The following is a 22,017-nucleotide window of genomic DNA, read 5'->3' as shown; positions in this document are numbered from 1 at the left end:
TTTACTGTGAGCGGATCAATTGTTGGCGAAAAGATTTTGTGTCTGCGACGTAGACTGGATATGTCCAGATAAAAACTGTGAAGCTAGCAACTTTGCAAAAAAAAGACTTGCATTTTATATAGCACCTTTCACGACCACCGGACATCTCAAAGCGCTTTACAGCTAATGAAGTACTTTTGGAGTGTAGTCATTTGTTGTAATGTGGGAAATGCAAACAGCAATGTAATGATGACCAGATAATCTCTTTTTTGTTACGTTGATTGAAGGATAAATATTGGCCCAGACACCGAGGATAACTCCCCTGCCCTTCTTCGAAATAGTGCCATGAGATCTTTTATGTCCACCTGAGAGAGCAGACGGGGCCTCGGTTTAATGTCTCATCCGAAAGCCGGCACCTCTGACAGCTCAGCACTCCTGCAGCACTGCATTGGAGTGTCAGCCTAGATTAATGTGCTCAAGTCCACGGAGTGGGATTTGAACCCACAACCTTCTGACTCCGAGGCGAGTGTGCTACCCGCTGATCCACAGCTGACACAAGAACAACAAACACTGTTTTTGCAAAGTTGATATCTTCACTTTTTTATTTGCGTTTAGAAATGTGACACTGAGCAAGTGCACTGATTTAAAGTAGTGAACAGGATTGGAAATCTTAAAACAAATAGGTGTTGTAACTATTTGATTTTCCACAATATCATCTGCTGTCTCATCTAAGCGTCATGCATATTTTCCATTGCAAATTTGTGTTCTTCCTTTCCTTAGGTGGCCCAGATAATCAGGTTCATTTTGAAGGCTACCAGGTTTCCAATCAGTGCATGGCCCTAGTAGGCGATGACTGTTTTCTGCCATGCAGAGATGCACCAGAGCTGGGATTTGTAAAGGAGTCTTCTAGTGAACAATATGTTCCTGATGTTTTCTATAAGGTAACTACCAAACTGATTGTGCTGTGACACATTCCAAACTAGAGGGGAACTTGAGTCCAAGCAAATACAATAAATAGTTCAAATCAAATTGATACATTCATTATTACTTCTTGTTTGCCAGCACAGTTATGAATCGTGGAAAGAAGGTAGAAAAGGTAGTGTTGTGTTGTGGGTCAATGGAAAGAAATCTCCCAAAAAGATAAAATCAATGACAATCTGATGTAATGTTTAATTTTGTGATCATATTTAAGGAAAATTGTTGCTCAGCCAAGAAGGCCTTTTACACTCCATAAAATATCCTTAGTATTCATTCCAGAGTGAGGCTGAACCAGACTGTTCGCAACCTTGATGTCCTGTTTAACGCTGATCTGCATATCCTCTCCATCACCAAGACCCCTTACTTCCATCTCCAGAACGTTGCCCGTCTCCACCCCGACTCAGTTCAGCTGTTGGTGAAACCCTCATCCATGCCTTTGTTATCTCTAGACTTGACTATTCCAAGGCTTTCCTGGCTGGCCTCCCACCTTGCACCCTCTGTAAACTTTCCGTTCACTCATCGCCCCTGTGCTTGCTGACTTACATTGGCTCCCGGTCCGGGAATGCCTCCTCTTACCCTTGTTTTTAAATCCCTTCATGGTCTTGCTCCTCTCATTCTATAACCTCCTCCAGCCCTACAACCCTCCGAGTTCCCTGTGCTCCTCCAAGCCTGGCCTCTTGTACATCCCTGATTTTCTTCGCTCCACCTTTGGCGGCTGTGCTTTCAGCTGCTTAAGCTCTGGCATTCCCTTCCTCAACCTCTCCACCTTTTTCCCCTCTCTCATCCTTTAAGACACTCCTTAAAACCTACTTCTTTGACCGAGCTCCTGTTCTAATATCTCCTTTTGTGGCTTGGTGTCAAAATCTGTTTGATCGCTCCTGTGAAGCACCGTGGGACATTTTATTAAGTAAAGGCACGCTATAAATGCATCATGCTGTATGGAATCTTAAAGCACAGAAAGCAGCTATTCAGGCCACTATGTCCAAGTACATATCCAATTCCTTTTTGAAAGTTACTATTGAATCTGCTTCCACCAACCTTTCAGGCAATGCATTCCAAATCATAAATTGCTGCTTTGTCCTACCACATTCAAAGATTTGTGTATGTGACCCCTCCGCACTGTTTTGTTCCTGCACCCCTTCAAAATTGTACCGTTTAGTTATATTGCCTGTCCTCATTCTTCCATCCAAAATGCATCACTGCACATTTCTCTGCATTATATATCATCATCCATGTGTCTACTCATTTCACTACTCTTGTCAATGTCCTCCTGCTATTCTCCCTCTTATTGATTAATACTTTATTTGCATTGCTGAAAACTGCCTTATTTAGACTAGAAATGTTTGCAAAACCTTATTCATGTGAATGCATTCATAAAAATTATTATTAGTGCATTCTAGTTAAATGAGTCCACATGGTGAAGTAAATGTGTGCTTGTAAACTGTTCATATGGTTTCTCTCTCACAGGACATAGACAAGTTTGGTAACGAAATCACACAGTTAGCACGGCCATTGCCAGTTGAGTACCTGATCATAGATGTAAGTACGAGCTAAGGTACATTTCTAACCTGAATTTGCTCATTGCTGCATTAAATTTTTCCTGGGATACTGCATGAGAACATGAGGCCTGGCACAGGGACATAGCATGAGTCTATTAATGCTTGATATGTTTCTGCCAGTACTGCAATATAAAAATAATACAGTTGCATAAAGTGGTTTAAAAACTGGTGCGCCTAAACATGAATCATGTTCTGAAATAGAATTAAATCCATTAATGACATTTATGTTTTTTTTTTAAGTTTAAGGTGATGACATTAAATTGCCCAGAGATATGTAGATGTTGGGTATCACCCACTCTCCCTACTCTAAGTAATTTCAATTGCTGTAGTACAATTTAGATGGAGGCCAGATATATAGAAGTAATGTCTAAATTTCATTTCTCTTGAGAAAATCAGTTACCTTAATTTGTAGAAAGTACCAAACACACAGTAAATTTATTTTACTCTAAACCAGTAATATTGTTTTTGATGTAGCATCTTTACCAAACAATTTGAAAAATCTTTTGTACGTTTATTTATAAAGAAAAAAAATCAGGCAAGGAGAGTTTGTGTGTGAAGATGAATTCTAGCTTACTCAATGGCAAGGCTGGTTAAGATAATGAATAGTTGAACCATGCAGACTGGGAAGACACCACTTTCAATCCCAAATTGTGCTAAATTAGTTGAGGTCAGCGAGGAGGCAATTGGGAGGAATACACTTAGTTTCAGCATTCCTGGGTTAGGAAAGGAGAAATTTGGCCAGATTACCTGCTCCTGATTGCTATCTAATGACTCTTGCCGTGACTCTGTAGTTGCGAGAACATTATTAGGCTTGGCAGTGATGCACTCTATGCTTGAATATTCTGACAATATTCACTGTTGCGGGACACCGATGAAGAATGGCCGTTGGGGAACCTGGCATTTGTGCATCCTCATCCCCAAAATAAGTCCATGCCTTCAGGAGGAAATTGGCTTGCCCAGTTGAGTTTCTGGGCAATGGTGACCACCCCAGGATGTTGATGGTGGGAGACTTGGTAGTGGTAATGCCATTGAATGTTGAGGGCAGGTGGTTAGGTGTTCTACTGTTGGAAATGGTCATTGCCTAGCACAGTTGCTGTTCTGCTGGATGACGGCCAATTATTAGGAATATGCAGAAATTAAATGATCGGAAGTTTGTCTTTTGAAACCTAAAATTATACACTCTTATTCCAAAAGCGTTTGTTTCTGGTAACCAACCCAACAAGTTAAAACGAAGTTAGCATCATAGCAGACAAACCTGAGTACAGTTTGCCATAGGTCGGGTAATTGCTATATCGTCCACTGAGAAATATTATTTCCTATTTAAATCTACTGAATTAATTATTTTAACTAGTTGGATTGGTTGCTGAGTTACAAAGCAGTGCTATGTTTCTGCTCTCTGGTTAGCTCTTTACTATCAAAAAATAGATTTATTTGTCATGTAATGCAAATTCTTTTCAATAAATGAATATTCTCTTGAGAAATGACAGATGTAAAGGATTACATTGTGTCAGCTGTGTTCTTAACACAGTAGCTTAGTGCAAGACAGTGCAGAGAAATCACAATGAAACTGGAGGGACAGGCAGCCCAACGTCGGTCAGTGCATGGAAAGATTTAAAATCTGATGCTGCTTCCTGTCCGGGTGTGGAAAGTGCTGGTCTGTATCAGTGATCGTGTGTCCCAATAGATGCCTGCCACTGTTCCGAAAATCTTTTTTGTACACAAACAATGGTTTAAAATCATTGATTACACCCTTTATGTATATTTAATTGCAAAACTAGATCTTAATAGTGTTATATATCAATAATTTATTATTCATTTTTTTTTCTACGTCTATGTGCTATGTATAACTTGTCAGACTACTGCACGAAATGACACTGTCATGGATTTGCAGCAGATATGCTTGATGAACTAGTTTGGGGCATGCCAAAACTTTCGTTTGAGCATTTTATTTAGAACATGCAAATTTTCCTCAATCTGCCCAAATCCAGCCCAGCAATAAAAAAAAATTACATATGGACAGGTCTTGAATGACCTTTCACTCATGATCAGTACTTTCTGTCTGTCTTGTGGGTCTTCATTTTGTGGAATAAAAGACATGGGGACTTACAAAATCACAATTTAATTTAGCGTTAATATGTATTCAGTAAGCGAGTTTAGATTATCCTCAACCTTTGTTCAATTTAATTTTTATCATTTTGAAGGTCTGATCACACTCAAAATCCAGCTACCCTTGTAAACTCCAAATTGGTCCCAGCTTTTAAACATGCAGAGTTTTGTGATCGGGAATAGTTCAGAGGTAGTGCAGTATAAACAGTTAATGAAAGGGTTAATGACTGCATTAGCTGTTTTCTGCTCTACAAGCAGAACCTCACACTTGGTACTTGCTGCTTAATAATGCCTGCCCCATTCCTCTCGCCTTTGCCTTGAGGGAAATAACATTGCACTAGATGTTATGATCTTTGGGATGTTTGCTCTAAGGTGTGTTTTTCTACCAGTCCGCTAACTTTTCATGATTTGTGTACATGGGACACCCAAAACGCTTCGCTCCTCCACAGTACCTAGTTTCTCTCTGTTGTCTGTCTTCGATCCAAAGTGGATGACCTCACTTTTCCATATTGATCTCCATTTGTCACAATTTTGCCCAGTCACAATCTGTCCCTTTTGTAACTCCCTACTACCATCTGCACTACCTGCTGTGTCTCCCAACAGTCCAAACTTGGATATACAACTCTCTATTCTTCCATCCAAGTCATTGATAAATATAACAACTTGGATTTGTATGGCACCTTTACCGTAGTAAAAAGTCCCAAGGCGCTTCACAGGAGCGTTATCGAACAACATTTCACACCGAGCCTCATGAGATATTAGGACTGGTGACGGTAAGTTTTAAGAAGTGCCTTAAAGAAGGTGAGAGAGAGGTGGAGCGGTTTAGGGAGGGAGTTCCAGAGGCTTCGGGCCTAGGCAGCTGCAAGCACAGCCGCAAATGGTGGAGGGTTTAAAATTGGGTTAAAAATGATAAAATATAGTGAAACGGTGAGGCCCCAGCACAGAACCTTAGGGAATACCACAACACCATCGTGCCAACAGAGTACGTCTGTACTCATCTACATGCTGCCTCTCGGCAACATCATCCGCAGACTTGGGATCAGCTTTGATGTTATGATCTTTGTGATGGCACCCAGCTCTACCTCTCCACCACCTCTCTCGACCCCTCTAGTACCTCTATGTTGTCAGACTGCTTTAAACGGACTGCAAAAGCTTCTATAGATGTGTAAAGAGAAAAAGGTTAGTAAAGACAAACGTAGGTCCCCTGCAGTCAGAATCAAGGGAAGTCATAACGGGGAACAAAGAAATGGCAGACCAATTGAAGAAGTACTTTGATTCGGTATTCACTAAGGAGGACACAAACAACCTTCCGGATATAAAAGGGGTCAGAGGGTCTAATAAGAAGGAGGAACTGAGGGAAATCCTTATTAGTTGGGAAATTGTGTTGGGGAAATTGATAGGATTGAAGGCCGATAAATCCCCAGGGCCTGATGGTCTGCATCCCAGAGTACTTAAGGGAGGTGGCCTTGGAAATAGCGGATGCATTGACAGTCATTTTCCAACATTCCAAAGACTCTGGTTATCCTCCACTCCATAGGAACTGATCCAATGTAACCCCACTTTTTAAAAAAAGGAGGGAGAGAGAAAACAGGGAATTATAGACCGGTCAGCCTGACATCGGTAGTGGGTAAAATGATGGAATCAATTATTAAGGATGTCATAGTAGTGCATTTGGAAAGAGGTGACATGATAGGTCCAAGTCAGCATGGATTTGTGAAAGGGAAATCATGCTTGATAAATCTTCTGGAATTTTTTGAGGATGTTTCCAGTAGAGTGGACAAGGGAGAACCAGTTGATGTGGTGTATTTGGACTTTCAGAAGGCTTTCGACAAGGTCCCACACAAGAGACTAATGTGCAAAGATAAAGCACATGGGATTGGGGTTAGTGTGCTGACGTGGATTGAAAACTGGTTGGCAGACAGGAAGCAAAGAGTAGGAGTAAATGGGCACTTTTCAGAATGGCAGGCAGTGACTAGTGGGGTACCGCAAGGTTCTGTGCTGGAGCCCTAGCTGTTTACATTGTACATTAATGATTTAGACGAGGGGATTAAATGTAGTATCATAAATGTAGTATCTCCAAATTTGCGAATGACACTAAGTTGGGTGGCAGTGTGAGCTGCGAGGAGGATGCTATGAGGCTGCAGAGTGACTTGGATAGGTTAGGTGAGTGGGCAAATGCATGGCAGGTGAAGTATAATGTGGATAAATGTGAGGTTATCCACTTTGGTGGTAAAAACAGAGACAGACTATTATCTGAATGGTGACAGATTAGGAAAAGGGGAGGTGCAACGAGACCTGGGTGTCATGGTACATCAGTCATTGAAGGTTGGCATGCAGGTACAGCAGGCGGTTAAGAAAGCAAATGGCATGTTGGCCTTCATAGCGAGGGGATTTGAGTACAGGGGCAGGGAGGTGTTGCTACAGTTGTACAGGGCCTTGGTGAGGCCACACCTGGAGTATTGTGTACAGTTTTGGTCTCCTAACTTGAGGAAGGATATTCTTGCTATTGAGGGAGTGCAGCGAAGGTTCACCAGACTGATTCCCGGGATGGCGGGACTGACATATCAAAGACTGGATCAACTGGGCTTTTATTCACGAGTTCAGAAGAATGAGAGGGGATCACACACAAAAGTTTAAAATTCTGACAGGTTTGCAACCTCGGTATCCTATTTGGCCCCAAGCTGAGCTTCAAACCCTATATTTTCTCCGTCACAAAGACCAGCTACTTCCATCGCCTACTCCTGATCCTATGCATAGCTCGTCACTTCCAGACTCGACTATTCCAATGCTCTCCTGTCCGGCCTTCTATCCTCCATGTTCTGTGGACTTCAAATCATCCAAACCTCTGCTGCCTGTATCCTATACTGCACCGCTCACTCATCACCCCTGTTTTTGCTGACCTCCATTGACACTTAGTCCATTAATGCCTTCAATTTAAAATGTTCATCCTTGTGTTTAAATCCCCTCATGGCCTACCCATTCTCCATCTCCATAACCTTCCCCAGCCTCCACCCCAACGAACATTCTGTTCCTCTGACTCCGGAATTTTATGCGCCCCCTTCCATTTGCCCCACTATTGGCGGCCATGTCTTCAGCCATCTAGGCTCCATGCTTTAGAATTCCCTCCTTAAACCCCTCCATTGCCCTGTCATTTTAAGATGCTCCTTGAAATCCACTTCTTCGACCAACCTCTTAATATCTACTTTGTCTTGGTGTCCATTTTTGTGTGTGTCTCAAACACCTTGGGGCACTTTTCTATGTTAAAGGCGCCATATACATGCAAGTTGTTATTGTCTTGTAGAACATTTGGTTTATCTCCACCTATTTCGTTGATCCCTAAAGGTCCATTTTACATAAGATTGTTTGAAATATGAAAACACATTATCTGTTTTAAAAAAATATATATAAATAATTAATAAATAAATAAATAAATAAAAATAAGTGCAAATACTGAAATCTGAAATAAAACTAAACAATAAAGAGAACCCATAGCAAATCCATCGGCTTCTGGAAAAAGAAAGGCCGGTGAAGTTTTGTGTGAAAACCTCTGGTCAGAAACATTTTGACCAATGGTCTACATCTAAAATATGAACCTGCCTTTTCTCTCTACAGATGCTATTGGATATGCTGCCTGTTTCCAGAATTATTTGTTTTATATCCAAAGACCTGACCTTTAACTCTGTATGACAATTCTTTTCTTTTGAATGTAGATTCCCACAACTTTTCCAAAGGATCCTGTTTACACCTTTGCTTCGTCTCCACAACCCTTTTCTGTTGTGAACAGGGATGTCGTAGGAGAGACACAGGTAAATGTCTCGCTGGTGTTCTGAGCAGTTTAGCACTCCGTTGAAATTTGAATCATTGTATGAGATTGAGATGAATGAAACATAAAATGCAAACCAACGCATGCGGTTGAAGTTTTACTGACGAGTAAATTCTTTTAATGTCTCTTTTTCTGAAATTGACTTTATTACAGGATTGCTTTGTCTCAGGTTGTGTGCTGCTACCAACAGAAACTGGCGGAAGTACTTCCAAGGAACAATTAGTAGCACTCTTAGAACAATTTGCACAGCTGTGTAACATAATAACCTACCTCCTAAATTAGAGCCCCTACAAATGATCTGATTCTAGTATTTTACCAATTCTGTTACTTTTGATAGTGTGTTGCACTTTAGTGCACACAGTTAATAAAGTAGCCAAATGCACATAGATGCCCTCAATAAGTGGTCTCATATTGGTAAGGATGGGAATAATTGCAGTATAACAAAAGCTGATGCAAAGCCTGAGCAAAAAGGTTTAGTGTTTATAAATAATCCAAACTCTGGCTCCCAATCACGGTTTAATAATTTCACTCTGATGAGAGTACAGCTGTGCATGAGTTTCATTGTGTAAAGCTCTGTCTTCTGCAACTTTACAAGAATATGAGCAGCTAGTTTTTCTCATTTCCTTCTCTCTCTCTCTTTCTTTCTCCCCCCCCCCCCCCCCCCCCCCCTTCAGCTGAATGGTCTATGGGAGTTTTAAGTGCTACTATTATGATCTTTTAAACTCCCTCAAGCTACTTCAACTTGGCTCAGTTGGTATTAACTTGCCTCTGGATTTAACCCCCTATGCCACGAATTTATACAATGCTTATTTTCTTAAAATAGATCTATGGATTATGGGTGGTGTTTGATGATATGGTTTGCCTGAATAAATTTTGGCCATGAAAAAAATCTTTTTCTTTAAGCTATATGGTATCCTGCAATGATGTGTGTTATTACCCAGCATGGGAATGAATTCTCCTTAAGGATGCTAATTAGAATCAAATTTAAATGTGAGGAATTTGTTTGGCTTTAAAATCTTTTTTTTTAATTACCATTTGAACTGCTGATTTCATTTAAATTGACTTGGATCAACTATTTATAAAAGCTTGATCCAAATTTATATTGAAATAATGTATTGCATATATTTCTAGTGGCAGTCATGGCAGCTATATACATTGATTCTCCAGGGCGGGCTATGATGTTAGTATTTTACTTGCACAATCTGAATTGACCTTTTATGATGTTTAAATGGGCTTTTGAGGGAAGTTGGATTACCCTAATAGAACCTTCCACTTCTATCATCTAAATTAGAATTTTTGCCAATAATATTTATTTGAGTGGAATGTGGAGACTTCTCTTTTTCCCCCTTTGTCTATTTTTCCCTCCCTGGAGGTGCTGACTCTTGTTGACTAATGTTTTCAGGCATGTCAGGTACCTCACCCAAATGACCATTTACCATTTGCTGAGCTTAACAGCGAGTGTCGTATTATTTAGCCATGGAGCACATCACAGCAGAGCCTTTTCAATCTTCACCTGCTATCTACGTGCATTCACTTTCCAGCACAGGCCATTAAAAAGCAATAATGACTGGGAAGGCTGTTGCTTTTTCCTCTGCTCGCTAGCCTGTGGTAATGATTCCAATTATAAGCATTCTTATTGCTCTGTGGCCCAGAACAGCTAATTCAGCCAGATAAGGGTATGGACCTCCAACCTTTCTGGTCTGTGTCATATCAGATGATTTTTCCAGTTTCAAAAAAAAATTATGTTTCAATCCAAGTTTTATTCTTGGGTTCCTTTAATAGTATTGTGCAATATTTTATTTTGTTTTCTGTAGGACTTCCACACCCTGGCCACCTACTTATCACAGAATCAATCTACAGTTTTTCTTGATGTCATCTCAGATTTCCACCTGCTTCTGTTCCTGGTAACCAATGATGTTATGCCACTCAGGGTGAGTATCATTTAACAGCCCCTGAATGTGACTAAAATGTGAAAGCAACAAGATTGTGTTGTAACAGTTTAGAAGATCCACTTAGCATCTTTTGTTTAAAGTTCCTGTGTTGTGTGTCTTTGTAGCCACATGTAAAAGGAGCTTTATTAATTATTTCACTGAGATGTTGGGTTGTAATAAGGAACATAAGAAGCGAGAATAAATAATAGCCAGAATGTCATGATGTTCGGGGTTGGAAGTGGACAAGGCAAATTTCTGAGTGGCTGTTCTAACAATCTCCATATGATTGAAAGATTATCTGCATTATTTTGCAAAGACCCCTATGAAGAGCAGATTCCATTGCATGAATATATTTTTATACAAATAAACAGTAAAAGGGAATACATTAAATGCACAGTAATATTGTTAGCTATATGTAGAAAGCTGTCATAAGAAATAGGAGCAGGAGTAGGCCATTTGGCCCCTTGAGCCTGCTCCACCATTTAATAAGATCATGGCTGATCTGATCATAGACTCAGCTCCACTTCCCTGCCCGCTCCCCATAACCCTTTATTCCCTTATCGCTCAGAGATCTGTCCATCTCCGCCTTAAATATATTCAATGACCCAGCCTCCATAGCTCTCTAGGGCAGAGAATTACACAGATTTACAACTCTCTCAGAAGAAAGTCCTCCTCATCTCAGTTTTTTAAATGTCCGGCCCCTTATTCTGAGACTATGTCCCCTAGTTTTAGTTTCCCCTACGAGTGGAAATATCCTCCTCTGCATCCACCTTGTCGAGCCCCTTCATTATCTTGTATGTTTTGATAAGATCACCTCTCCTTCTGAACCCCAATGAGTATAGGCCCAACCTACCTTCCTAAGTCAACCCACTCATCTCCGGAATCAACCTAGTCAACCTTCTGAACAGCCTCCAATGCGGGGACCAAAACTGTACGCAGCACTCTAGGTGTGGCCTCACCAATACCCTGTACAGTTGTAGCAGGACTTCTCTGCTTTTATACTCTATCCCCCCTTGCAGTAAAGGCCAACATTCCATTTGCCTTCCTGATTACTTGCTGTACCAGCATACTCACTTTTTGTGTTTCATGTACAAGAATCCCCAGGTCCCTCTGTACTGCAGCACTTGGCAATTTTTCTCCATTTAAATTAATTTGTTTTTCTATTTATTTCTGTCAAAGTGGATAAACTCACATTTTTCCACATTATACTCCATCTGCCAAGTTTTTGCCCACTCACTTAGCCTGTCTATATCCCTTTGCAGATTTCTGTGTACTCCTCACAATTAGCTTTCCCACCCATCTTTGTATCATCAGCAAACTTGGCTACATTACACTCGGTCCCTTCATCCAAGTCATTAATTAAGAGTGTAAATAGTTGAGGCCCCAGCACAGATCCCTGCGGCACCCCACTTGTTACTGTTTGCCAACCAGAAAATGACCCATTTATCCCGACTCTCTGTTTTCTGTTAGTTAGCCAATCCTCTATCCATGCTAATATATTATCCCCCAACTCCGTGAACTTTTATCTTGTGCAGTAACCTTTTATGTGGCACCTTATCGAATGCCTTCTGGAAATCCAAATACACCACATCCATTGATTTCCCCCTTATCCACCCTGCTCGTGACATCCTCAAAGAACTCCAGCAAATTTGTCAAACATGATTTCCCTTTCCTGTCCTCTGATCTGGCTGTCCATTGTTGCATTCATCTTTAGAAAACATAACTGTGCCTGCAATACTAGGTTAGTGATAATGATTGTGTGTTCTCCAGGAGAAAATGATTCCAGAAATCTTAGTGTAACTTTTAGATTACTTAACTACCAATAATAGTTTGTGTGTGCATTCATTGCACCTCTGTTTTGGGGAGTTTGTGTTCATGAAATACTTAAAATATTTACTGTTATAGAATGAATTACACTTCAATCTAGATATGAAACAATATTGCAAGAGTGTTTGCGTGCATATTTTTGGCAGGGCACCAAATCAGAGTTGATTCAGAGTTGGAAGCAGCTTGCTATCTTGGCATATTACCAGTGATTGTTTGCTCTGATCATTTCCAGACTTTACCTTTCAGCTCAGAGCAGCATGTAGTGTGTGTAGAACAGTTTGGTTGGCAATGATCAACTGGAGATCAGGATCAATCAAAGTGTTGAACTGCTTAGAATTTTCTAAACATTATGTGCCATGCACTTGACTGAGACTCCATGTAGTCGTCTTTTCAAATAATTAGTCATGTTTGTGTTCTATTTGATAATGAATATTACAATTAATGTTAATTATCACCTTTAGCAACAAAAGTATAGATTGCATTTTACAATATTGATCTTGATGGGCATATTGAGGGGTACAGTTGTGTATTAGTAAATGCCATAATTCAAGAAATTCTAAGATGTCAAATCCCATTTGAAACTATTTGGAATTGAATTGAACCTTTTAGACATAGATTCTAAATTTTGCCTTATTTTTAGCATTTTACTGAACCTGAATTAACATTGTCTTTGAAAAAATATCAGTAGTTTGGAATATTTCTAACACTTATTTCTTCATGAGGGGCATTCTTCATTTAAATCTAGTAAAATGGTGCAAATGGTATTCTGGATTAGCGAGATAAGGTAAAAGCCACGTTGAATGATTAATGTAAGATCGAGCATATATCTTGTGTCAGTGTAATCTGCTTTCCTATTTTTACCCATCGTCCAAACTGTTGAACTGTAGAATATGCCCCTTTAAAAAGATATTGAAGTAAGTGCAAATCTTGATTTGCACACTAGAAACACTTGCACACTAGAAACACAGAAATTTACAGCGCAGAAGGAGGCCTTTTCGGCCCATCATGTCCACGCCGGCTGACAAAGAGCCACACAGCCCTTGGTCAGCAGCCCTGAAGGTTACATATAAACCAATGACGGAAAGGCAAAGAGCACCGAGCCCAACCAGTCAGCCTCACATAACTGCGACATCCTTTATACTAAAACATTCTACACTCCACCCCAACTGGAGCCATGTGATCTCCTGGGAGAGGCAAAAATCAAATTTAAAAACCCAGGCCAATTTAGGGAGAGAAAAATCTGGGAAAATTCCTCTCTAACCCATCCAGGCGATCGAAACTACTCCAGGAAATCACCCTGGCCGTATTCGATTCCCTGCAGTACTTACCATTATATCTGCGCCTTCCAACAAAAGGTCATTTAGTCTAATATTAGTTACCAGCTCTAGGTCCGTAACCCTGCAGGTTACGGCACTTTTAAGTGCCCATCACACCATCTTTTAAAAGTGGTGAGGGTTTCTGCATCCACCACTCCTCCAGGCAGTGAGTTCCAGATCCCCACAACCCTTTGCGTAAAGAAGCCCCCCCACAAATCCCCTCTAAACCTTCCACCAACCATCTTAAAACTATGCCCCCTCGTAATAGACCCCTCCACCAATGGAAATAGGCCCTTACTATCCACTATGTCCAGGCCCCTCAATATTTTGTACACCTCAATGAGGATTCCTGTCCACCTCCTCTGTTCCAATGAGAACAAACCCAGCCTATCCAATCTGTCCTCATAACTAAGATTCTCCATTCCAGGCAGCATCCTAGTAAATAATCTCTGCACCCTCTCTAGTACAATCACGTCCTCCTTATAATACGGCGACCAGAACTGCACGCAGTACTCCAGCTGTGGCCTAATCAAAGTATTATATAATTTAAGCGTAACCTCCCTGCTCTTATATTCTATGCCTCGGCCAATAAAGGTAAACATTCCATATGCCTTCTTAACCACCTTATCCACCTGGCCTGCTACTTCAGGGATCTGTGGGCAAGCACTCCAAGGTCCCTTTGTTCATCTACACTATTAAGTGGCCTACTGCTTAATGTGTATACCCATTCCTTATTAGCCTTCCTAAAGTGCATCACTTCACACTTCTCTGAATTAAATTCCATTTGCCACTGCTCTGCCCACCTGACCAGTAGATTGATATCCTCCTGCAGTCCATGATTTTCCTCTTCATTATCAACCACACAGCCAATTTTAGTGCCGTCTGCAAACTTCTTAATCATACTCCCTATATTCAAATCTAAATCATTGATATATACCACGAAAAGCAAGGGACATAAGAACATAAGAATTAGGAACAGGAGTAGGCCATCTAGCCCCTCGAGCCTGCTCCGCCATTCAATAAGATCATGGCTGATCTGGCCGTGGACTCAGCTCCACTTACCCGCCCGCTCCCCGTAACCTTTAATTCCCTTATTGGTTAAAAATCTATCTATCTGTGACTTGAATACATTCAATGAGCTAGCCTCAACTGCGTCCTTGGGCAGAGAATTCCACAGATTCACAACCCTCTGGGAGAAAAAATTCCTTCTCAACTCTGTTTTAAATTGGCTCCCCCGTATTTTGAGGCTGTGCCCCCTAGTTCTAGTCTCCCTGACCAGTGGAAACAACCTCTCAGCCTCTATCTTGTCTATCCCTTTCATTATTTTAAATGTTTCTATAAAATCACCCCTCATCCTTCTGAACTCCAACGAGTAAAGACCCAGTCTACTCAATCTATCATTATAAGGTAACCCGCTCATCTTCGGAATCAGTCTAGTGAATCGTCTCTGTACCCCTTCCAAAGCCAGTATATCCTTCCTAAGGTGACCAAAACGGCACGCAGTATTCCAGGTGCGGCCTTACCAATACCCTATACAGTTGCAGCAGGACCTCCCTGCTTTTGTACTCCATCCCTCTCGCAATGAAGGCCAACATTCCATTCGCCTTCCTGATTATCTGCTGCACCTGCAAACTAACTTTTTGGGATTCATGCACAAGGACCCCCAGGTCCCTCTGCACCTCAGCATTTTGTAATTTCTCCCCATTCAAATAATATTCCCTTACTGTTTTTTTTTCCCAAGGTGGATGACCTCACACTTTCCGACATTGTATTCCATCTGCCAAACCTTAGCCCATTCGCTTAACCTAACAAAATCTCTGCAGCCTCTCTGTGTCCTCGACACAACCTGCTTTCCCACTAATATTTGTGTCATCTGCAAATTTTGTTACACTACACTCTGTCCCCTCTTCCAGGTCATCTATGTATATTGTAAACAGTTGTGGTCCCAGCACCGATCCCTGTGGCACACCACTAACCACCGATTTCCAACCCGAAAAGGACCCATTTATCCCGACTCTCTGCTTTCTGTTCGCCAGCCAATTCTCTATCCATGCTAATACATTTCCTCTGACTCCGCGTACCTCTATCTTCTGCAGTAACCTTTTGTGTGGCACCTTATCGAATGTCTTTTGGAAATCTAAATACACCACAGCCATCGGTACACCTCTATCCACCATGCTCGTTATATCCTCAAAGAATTCCAGTAAATTAGTTAACCATGATTTCCCCTTCATGAATCCATGTTGCGTCTGCTTGATTGCACTATTCCTATCTAGATGTCCCGCTATTTCTTCCTTAATAGTTTCAAGCATTTTCCCCACTACAGATGTTAAACTAACCGGCCTATAGTTACCTGCCTTTTGTCTGCCCCCTTTTTTAAACAGAGGCGTTACATTAGCTGCTTTCCAATCCGCTGGTACCTCCCCAGAGTCCAGAGAATTTTGGTAGATTATAACACATGCATCTGCTATAACTTCCGCCATCTCTTTTAATACCCTGGGATGCATTTCATCAGGACCAGGGGACTTGTCTACCTTGAGATCCATTAGCCTGTCCAGCACTACCCCCCTAGTGATAGTGATTGTCTCAAGGTCCTCCCTTCCCACATTCCTGTGACCAGCAATTTTTGGCATGGTTTTTGTGTCTTCCACTGTGAAGACCGAAGCAAAATAATTGTTTAAAGTCTCAGCCATTTCCACATTTCCCATTATTAAATCCCCATTCTCATCTTCTAAGGGACCAACATTTACTTTAGTCACTCTTTTCCGTTTTATATATCTCAAAACTTTTACTATCTGTTTTTATGTTTTGCGCAAGTTTACTTTTGTAATCTATCTTTCCTTTCTTTATTGCTTTTTTAGGCATTCTTTGCTGTTGTTTAAAATTTTACCAATCTTCTAGTTTCCCACTAACCTTGGCCACCTTATACGCATTGGTCTTTGATTTGATACTCTCCTTTGTTTTCTTGGTTATCCACGGCTGGTTATCCCTTCTCTTACCACCCTTCTTTTTCACTGGAATATATTTTTGTTGCGCACTATGAAAGAGCTCCTTAAAAGTCCTCCACTGCTCCTCAATTGTGCCACCGTTTAGTTTGTGTTTCCAGTACTGAGCCCTGCGGAACCCCACTGGAAACATCCTTCCAGTCACAAAAACATCCATCAACCATTACCCATTGCTTCCTACCTCCTAAGCCAATTTTGGATCCAACTTGCCACTTTGCCCTGGATCCCATGGGCTTCAACATTCATGACTAGTCTACCATGTGGGACCTTATCAAAAGCTTTGCTAAAGTCCATATACACTACATCGTACGCATTACCCTCATCGACCCTCTTGGTTACCTCTTCAAAAAATTCAATCAGGTTAGTCAAACACGATCTTCCCTTAACAAATCCGTGCTGACTGTCCCTAATTAATCCTTGTCTTTCCAAATGTAGATTTATCCTGTCTTTCAGGATTTATTCCAATAATTTTCCCACCACTGAGATTAGGCTGACAGGCCTGTAATTACTCCGTCTATCACTTTCTCCCTTCTTAAACAAGGGTACTACATTAGCAGTCCTCCAATTTAGACTAGACTTTAGATTAATTATATTGTTGAAGACAAAATTATTTTCCTTTGTTGAGAGACTTCAATGAATGAAGAAATGGTTGAGTTCATTTTGTAATCATTAGTGTTAAACACACTCAAAAGTATTACTTCCAGATATTTTATAATTCAATGCAGATGTGGTTTTAAAGCAGAAAAGAAAACTCATTCACATTGTTGAAAGACTTCAGTTAAATGCTAATATAATAAAGGGTTTTGGTCAGAATGTGGTATGACCTGATGCTCACATCTGCCAGCCACAAGTGCATTTCCCCCAAGAAGTAGGCTACCTTAAATAAGCAGATCATCAGAAGGTAATAAATCATGCTTGAGGCAAGGATTTCCCTTAACTGTCACCTGGTGCGAAACCAAATAAGGCAATTTTAGGACCAATGGAACAAGCCCTAATTTTGGGAGCAGGGGGTGGCATACCTTTTTTTTTTAACCACTGATACTTCATTCCACAACACTGGTTTTCGTAAAGCCTTGGGTCAAAGTGCCCTGACTCCTAATGGGTTCAGTCACACATTATGCAATCCTTACAGCAAGTGTTATACAGCTAGGTATCCTAGGCAAAAACACCACAGGGAACCAGATGCTAAGGGATGTAAATTTTACCTTACTGTCATAGTGTAGCCAAGAATTTTCAGCTACCAAATTTACTGGAATATCTTGGAAGTGATGTGAGTAGATATTTACCAGTAAAATGTCATGGTGTGTTTCTTGAGTGTGCATATCTATTTCTACAAATCAGTTGTCTTTTTGAAAAAGCATTGTGCCTCTTCTCTTAAATATATATATTACTTCAAACATTTTTGTAACTATTCATTCCTAAGAATAAAAGGATTAATCTTGTGATTTTTCTTCTAAATTCAGCTTCAAAATTTTGTTGCGGTGGTCTTGATGAATTTTCTGGTTATTGCTATACAAGAATAAAATGAGGGTTTTTTATTTCCATATACTGTATTGTCTATTTGATACGATACAATATCCTGACTTTCACATTTTGGCCCATCTAATGCATTACAAAATCAGTAATGGGCATTATAAACTTAGGTGTACAACTTTAATTGCTTTAGCAGTGAATCTAGACTTCAAAAAAAAATTGAGCTTTACTTCAAATTTATATTGCTACAAATTTTTGTACTGCTTTATAATCAACTGTAAGATAACCAAACTATGCAATGCTTGAAAGGGTTAATTAAAAAAAACTTGGCATGTCATAAGTAATATTATCTAGATTAAAGGAGTAATGTACTTATTGGATTGAAAAACCTCCATATTTATATGAAATATTTATGCTCTATAATGCAAACTATATATGTAACTAAGTTTCCAGAAACTGCAGTCAATATGTCAAAATTTCAGGGTTTATAATATTTCCTTAAAAGTCTGCCCTTTATACAGATATAGGACAGCACCCTTTTTTGCAAATTATTGATAGTTCAGTTCTGTACAGTTCTCATTTATATATTTAAAAACCTCTTCCGATCACAAATATTTGTATTTTTCCCAGAAGAAAAATAAATATATTTTATATAAATGTAATTGTTTCCATTGCTGGAGATCCGAGTTGCAGTTATGGATGAGTCTAAGCAGAGGTTGTGCTTGAGTGCCTAAGAGTACTTATAAACTAGAGCTTTTGACATGCAGGTGACAAAATGATCACTCCGTACTGCTATGTATGTGCTTTATCTTCCTCCTGCACCTGTAAGTTGACTTTTTATCTATGTCCCCACTAACAGAGTAGCTGTAATTTGAGTTTATTCTAAATTCTCAACTGTTTCAGTTCAAAGATCACAATTAAACACTGCAAATCCAAATGACTGTCATTTTGGAATTAAAACCTATCTTTCACTGGTTATTTAAAGTTGGCTCTGAAGTAACTGGCTTCAGTTGAAGCTATTATGAACAGGCTAATTAAAGTCCTCATTCATTTCTCGTCCAATAACATTAACAAGAGTATGCATCAAATAGCATCAGGCCTGCTAAAATGGCCATTTAACATATCTTCATGCATAACCTTTTGTGTTTCATATCCTTAACAGGATAGTATCAACTTGCTGTTGGAAGCAGTGAAAACACGGAATGAGGAACTCGCCCAGACCTGGAAGAAATCAGAGCAGTGGGCTACCATTGAACAGCTCTGCAGTAAGGAAAATAAGGGGGTTGGGTAGTGACAGCTTGTCTAAACAGTAATTGTAGAAATATATGAAATGGCAACCTATTGTGTATTTGTTTCACATACTAATCAATGGTAGATCTGAAGCTAACACTCAAGGTCACAGCTAGATGTCTACTATTATATCAACAGCCATCATCTAGAATACTAATTTCTTGCACACTTTTTCAGGTACACAGTAGTCGTTACTGGTATCATTGCTCAATCTTCACACATGATTACATGTGAACAATGCATTAAAAAAAGCACTATCAAGAAGTAGTTTATGAATATAACATGGATTGCCACAAATGGTTGTTTTGGCAACCAATCCTCGTTTTTAAAAAGTACTTTTTTTTTTAAAAAGGGCTCCTCGTTGGTGGGTTTTGACATTGAGTAGATGGGAGCAGACACGTTCGGGGAAAATAAACCTGCCACTGCTATCCAGTCTGGTATACGTGTGGCTCCAGGCCCACATTACATAGTTGATTCTTAATGCCCACTCAAATAGTCTTAGCAAGCCACTCAGTTGTAAAAAAAAAAAATTGCTCCTTATTATCAGGGCAACTAGGGATGGGCAATAAATGGAAAGAGAGAGAACTTTCAGTTATATACCTTTCACAACCTCAGGATGTTCCAAAGCCCATTACAGCGAGTGAAGCACTTTTGACGTGTAGTTACTGTTGTAACACAGGAACTTTGCCAGTGTCACACACATCCCAAAAACAAGTTTTTTGTTTAAAGAAACTCATCCATCTCGTTATGTTTATGTAACAAAGATGTCAGGTTTTGGTAACTAGGGAAACTTGCTAGTTAAAGGAAATGATCAGTATAAGTAACATTGGTAATTGGCAAACTTATTTTTTAAACTATCTCTCCTTTTTGGCCCCACATCAAATACTATTCCCTAACTTAGATAGCAGATAGGCAACTTATTATCAGACAATATAGCTCTAAACCAGCTTTTAAGTGTTATGTGAGAAGAGAATAGGTTGTCTTTCCTTCCTATACAGAATTGCTTCATCCCCACTTAATTGCTCCATGGACAGCTCGGGAATACATCTTAGGAAACAAAAATCTATTTGTAATTCTGACATTGATGGAAGTCTTGCAAATGTCCTGATCACGCAGGAGTTTCCTCTGCAAACTTTACCCCACTTTCTTGGGTACTGATGTCTGCTTCACTTCATGACAGTGGGTAGTAGATATGTTGGGTAATGAACATATTCAAAGTCTAAATATTGGTTTACCTAACCAAACTTTATAGCATGGCTTTGCCCTAAATATAAGATGTAGCATTACATTCAATTCACAACCAACTAGAGTGTTCTTAAAAGGCCGCCATTTGATTTGAAGAGTACAAACTTCCAATCATGTCCCATTTACTGAATGTGGAACAATCAATCTCCTGTTAGTTTCCTGTTGCCAAGCAACAGTATAGATTCTAACAGGAGATCAGGATCTGTTGCTTTCATGATGCTGGATGGTTGTCTTTTTCTCGTCTTAATGTTGACCAATTCTGAAGTTTGTTATGATTGTGTGTTGCTCTCTTTCTCCCAGCCTTGCTCATGCTTAACTTCACCTAAATGGATTTGTATGTTCAGCGTACTGGCTCCCACACTCGCATGTGCACTGTTGCCTTTTAATCTTTCTGCAGTCTAGATATTAATCAGTTGCTCTCTGCTTGCAGGTACAGTGGGTGTTCAGCCGCACAGTGCTTCAGAATACGGTGCAGCAGGAGGATCTCAGCAGTCTGCTCCCACTGCTATGTGGTCCTGCAGACACTGTACCTTTATGAACCAGCCAGGCACTGACCAGTGTGAGATGTGCAACCTTCCCAGAACCTAGCCAGTCGCAAATGAAAGCCTGATTTGGCCCGGCCATTTGGCCCTTTTTCCATTTGGGAAGACAATAGCAAGGTGGCTGCCAGCAAGGAAACTCTACAAGCGAACTTGTACTCTTGAGATCTGCCTGGACTTTATTAATTGAGATTAAAAGGAAACAATTACTAAATACAACTTATACTTTAAAGGACTTTTACTTTCTTCCACATTTTAGTTGAATGGTTTTTCTGAAAATGTCGCTATTTGTGCAACAACAACAAAAATCTTATGGGAGTTACGTGATGCACTTGTCTTATTCATTACTTATGAAATCTGGAAATCAAAATCTCACCAGCTTGGGGACCGCTGGTGAGGATTAGCTTTCACTAAAGGCTATGGAAGGGTTTCAAATGAAGTGAATTTAGCAAGTCCCCATCTGGACTGCTCACATCTGTGGTGTCAAACTGTAACTGCCCCAAAAACAGTACCAAAAATAGGTGTTGCTGCGTTTGGCAGGTTTCGCTTTATGCTGTGTCAGATGTTATCAGTGGGGCTAAGTCATAGCTGACTGAAGAATCAGAGCTGTGAATAGGTTACTGCAGTCATTTTTGGAAGTGGCAAGATAGGTTAATCACTTGAGATAGTTACTTGATAGGTGTTGCTTGGTTAATCCGTGACATTTTCCCCAGCCTTGAAATCAATGCCTGTTGGCAGTCTTAGAACTGTCTTGCAATTGAATGTTAACATTTGTAACACTGAGGTAGCCGCAGTGCTTGGAGCATACAATGAAATTTAGCGCAACTTGAAATCCAATCATAACTAATATTTTGATAATTCCCCCCCCCCCCCCCCTCCCCTTCCCCATCAAAAGAAATCAGAGTACCTTTGTTTTAAGAAATGAACCATTATCTGAAAGTATGGA

General features: G+C 40.2%; 1 protein-coding gene across 2 annotated transcripts in view; it reads left to right on the top strand.

Moving 5' to 3' along the window:
* The window catches only part of nploc4 (NPL4 homolog, ubiquitin recognition factor), a 61,393-nt gene extending 40,103 nt beyond the window's left edge, over nucleotides 1-21,290 (top strand). For both annotated transcript variants that reach the window (XM_070857702.1, XM_070857703.1), the window contains 6 exons: nucleotides 760-920; nucleotides 2,425-2,496; nucleotides 8,333-8,428; nucleotides 10,260-10,376; nucleotides 19,160-19,262; nucleotides 20,963-21,290. In XM_070857702.1, the coding sequence (XP_070713803.1) occupies nucleotides 760-920; nucleotides 2,425-2,496; nucleotides 8,333-8,428; nucleotides 10,260-10,376; nucleotides 19,160-19,262; nucleotides 20,963-21,120 (707 nt within the window). In that variant the 3' untranslated portion in view covers nucleotides 21,121-21,290. The remainder of the gene's footprint in view (nucleotides 1-759; nucleotides 921-2,424; nucleotides 2,497-8,332; nucleotides 8,429-10,259; nucleotides 10,377-19,159; nucleotides 19,263-20,962) is intronic.
* Nucleotides 21,291-22,017: the final 727 nt, after the last annotated feature.

Source organism: Pristiophorus japonicus, chromosome 16, assembly GCF_044704955.1.
Source record: "Pristiophorus japonicus isolate sPriJap1 chromosome 16, sPriJap1.hap1, whole genome shotgun sequence".
NCBI classification, from domain to species: domain Eukaryota; kingdom Metazoa; phylum Chordata; class Chondrichthyes; family Pristiophoridae; genus Pristiophorus; species Pristiophorus japonicus.
This window is presented reverse-complemented; position numbering and strand designations above follow the sequence as displayed.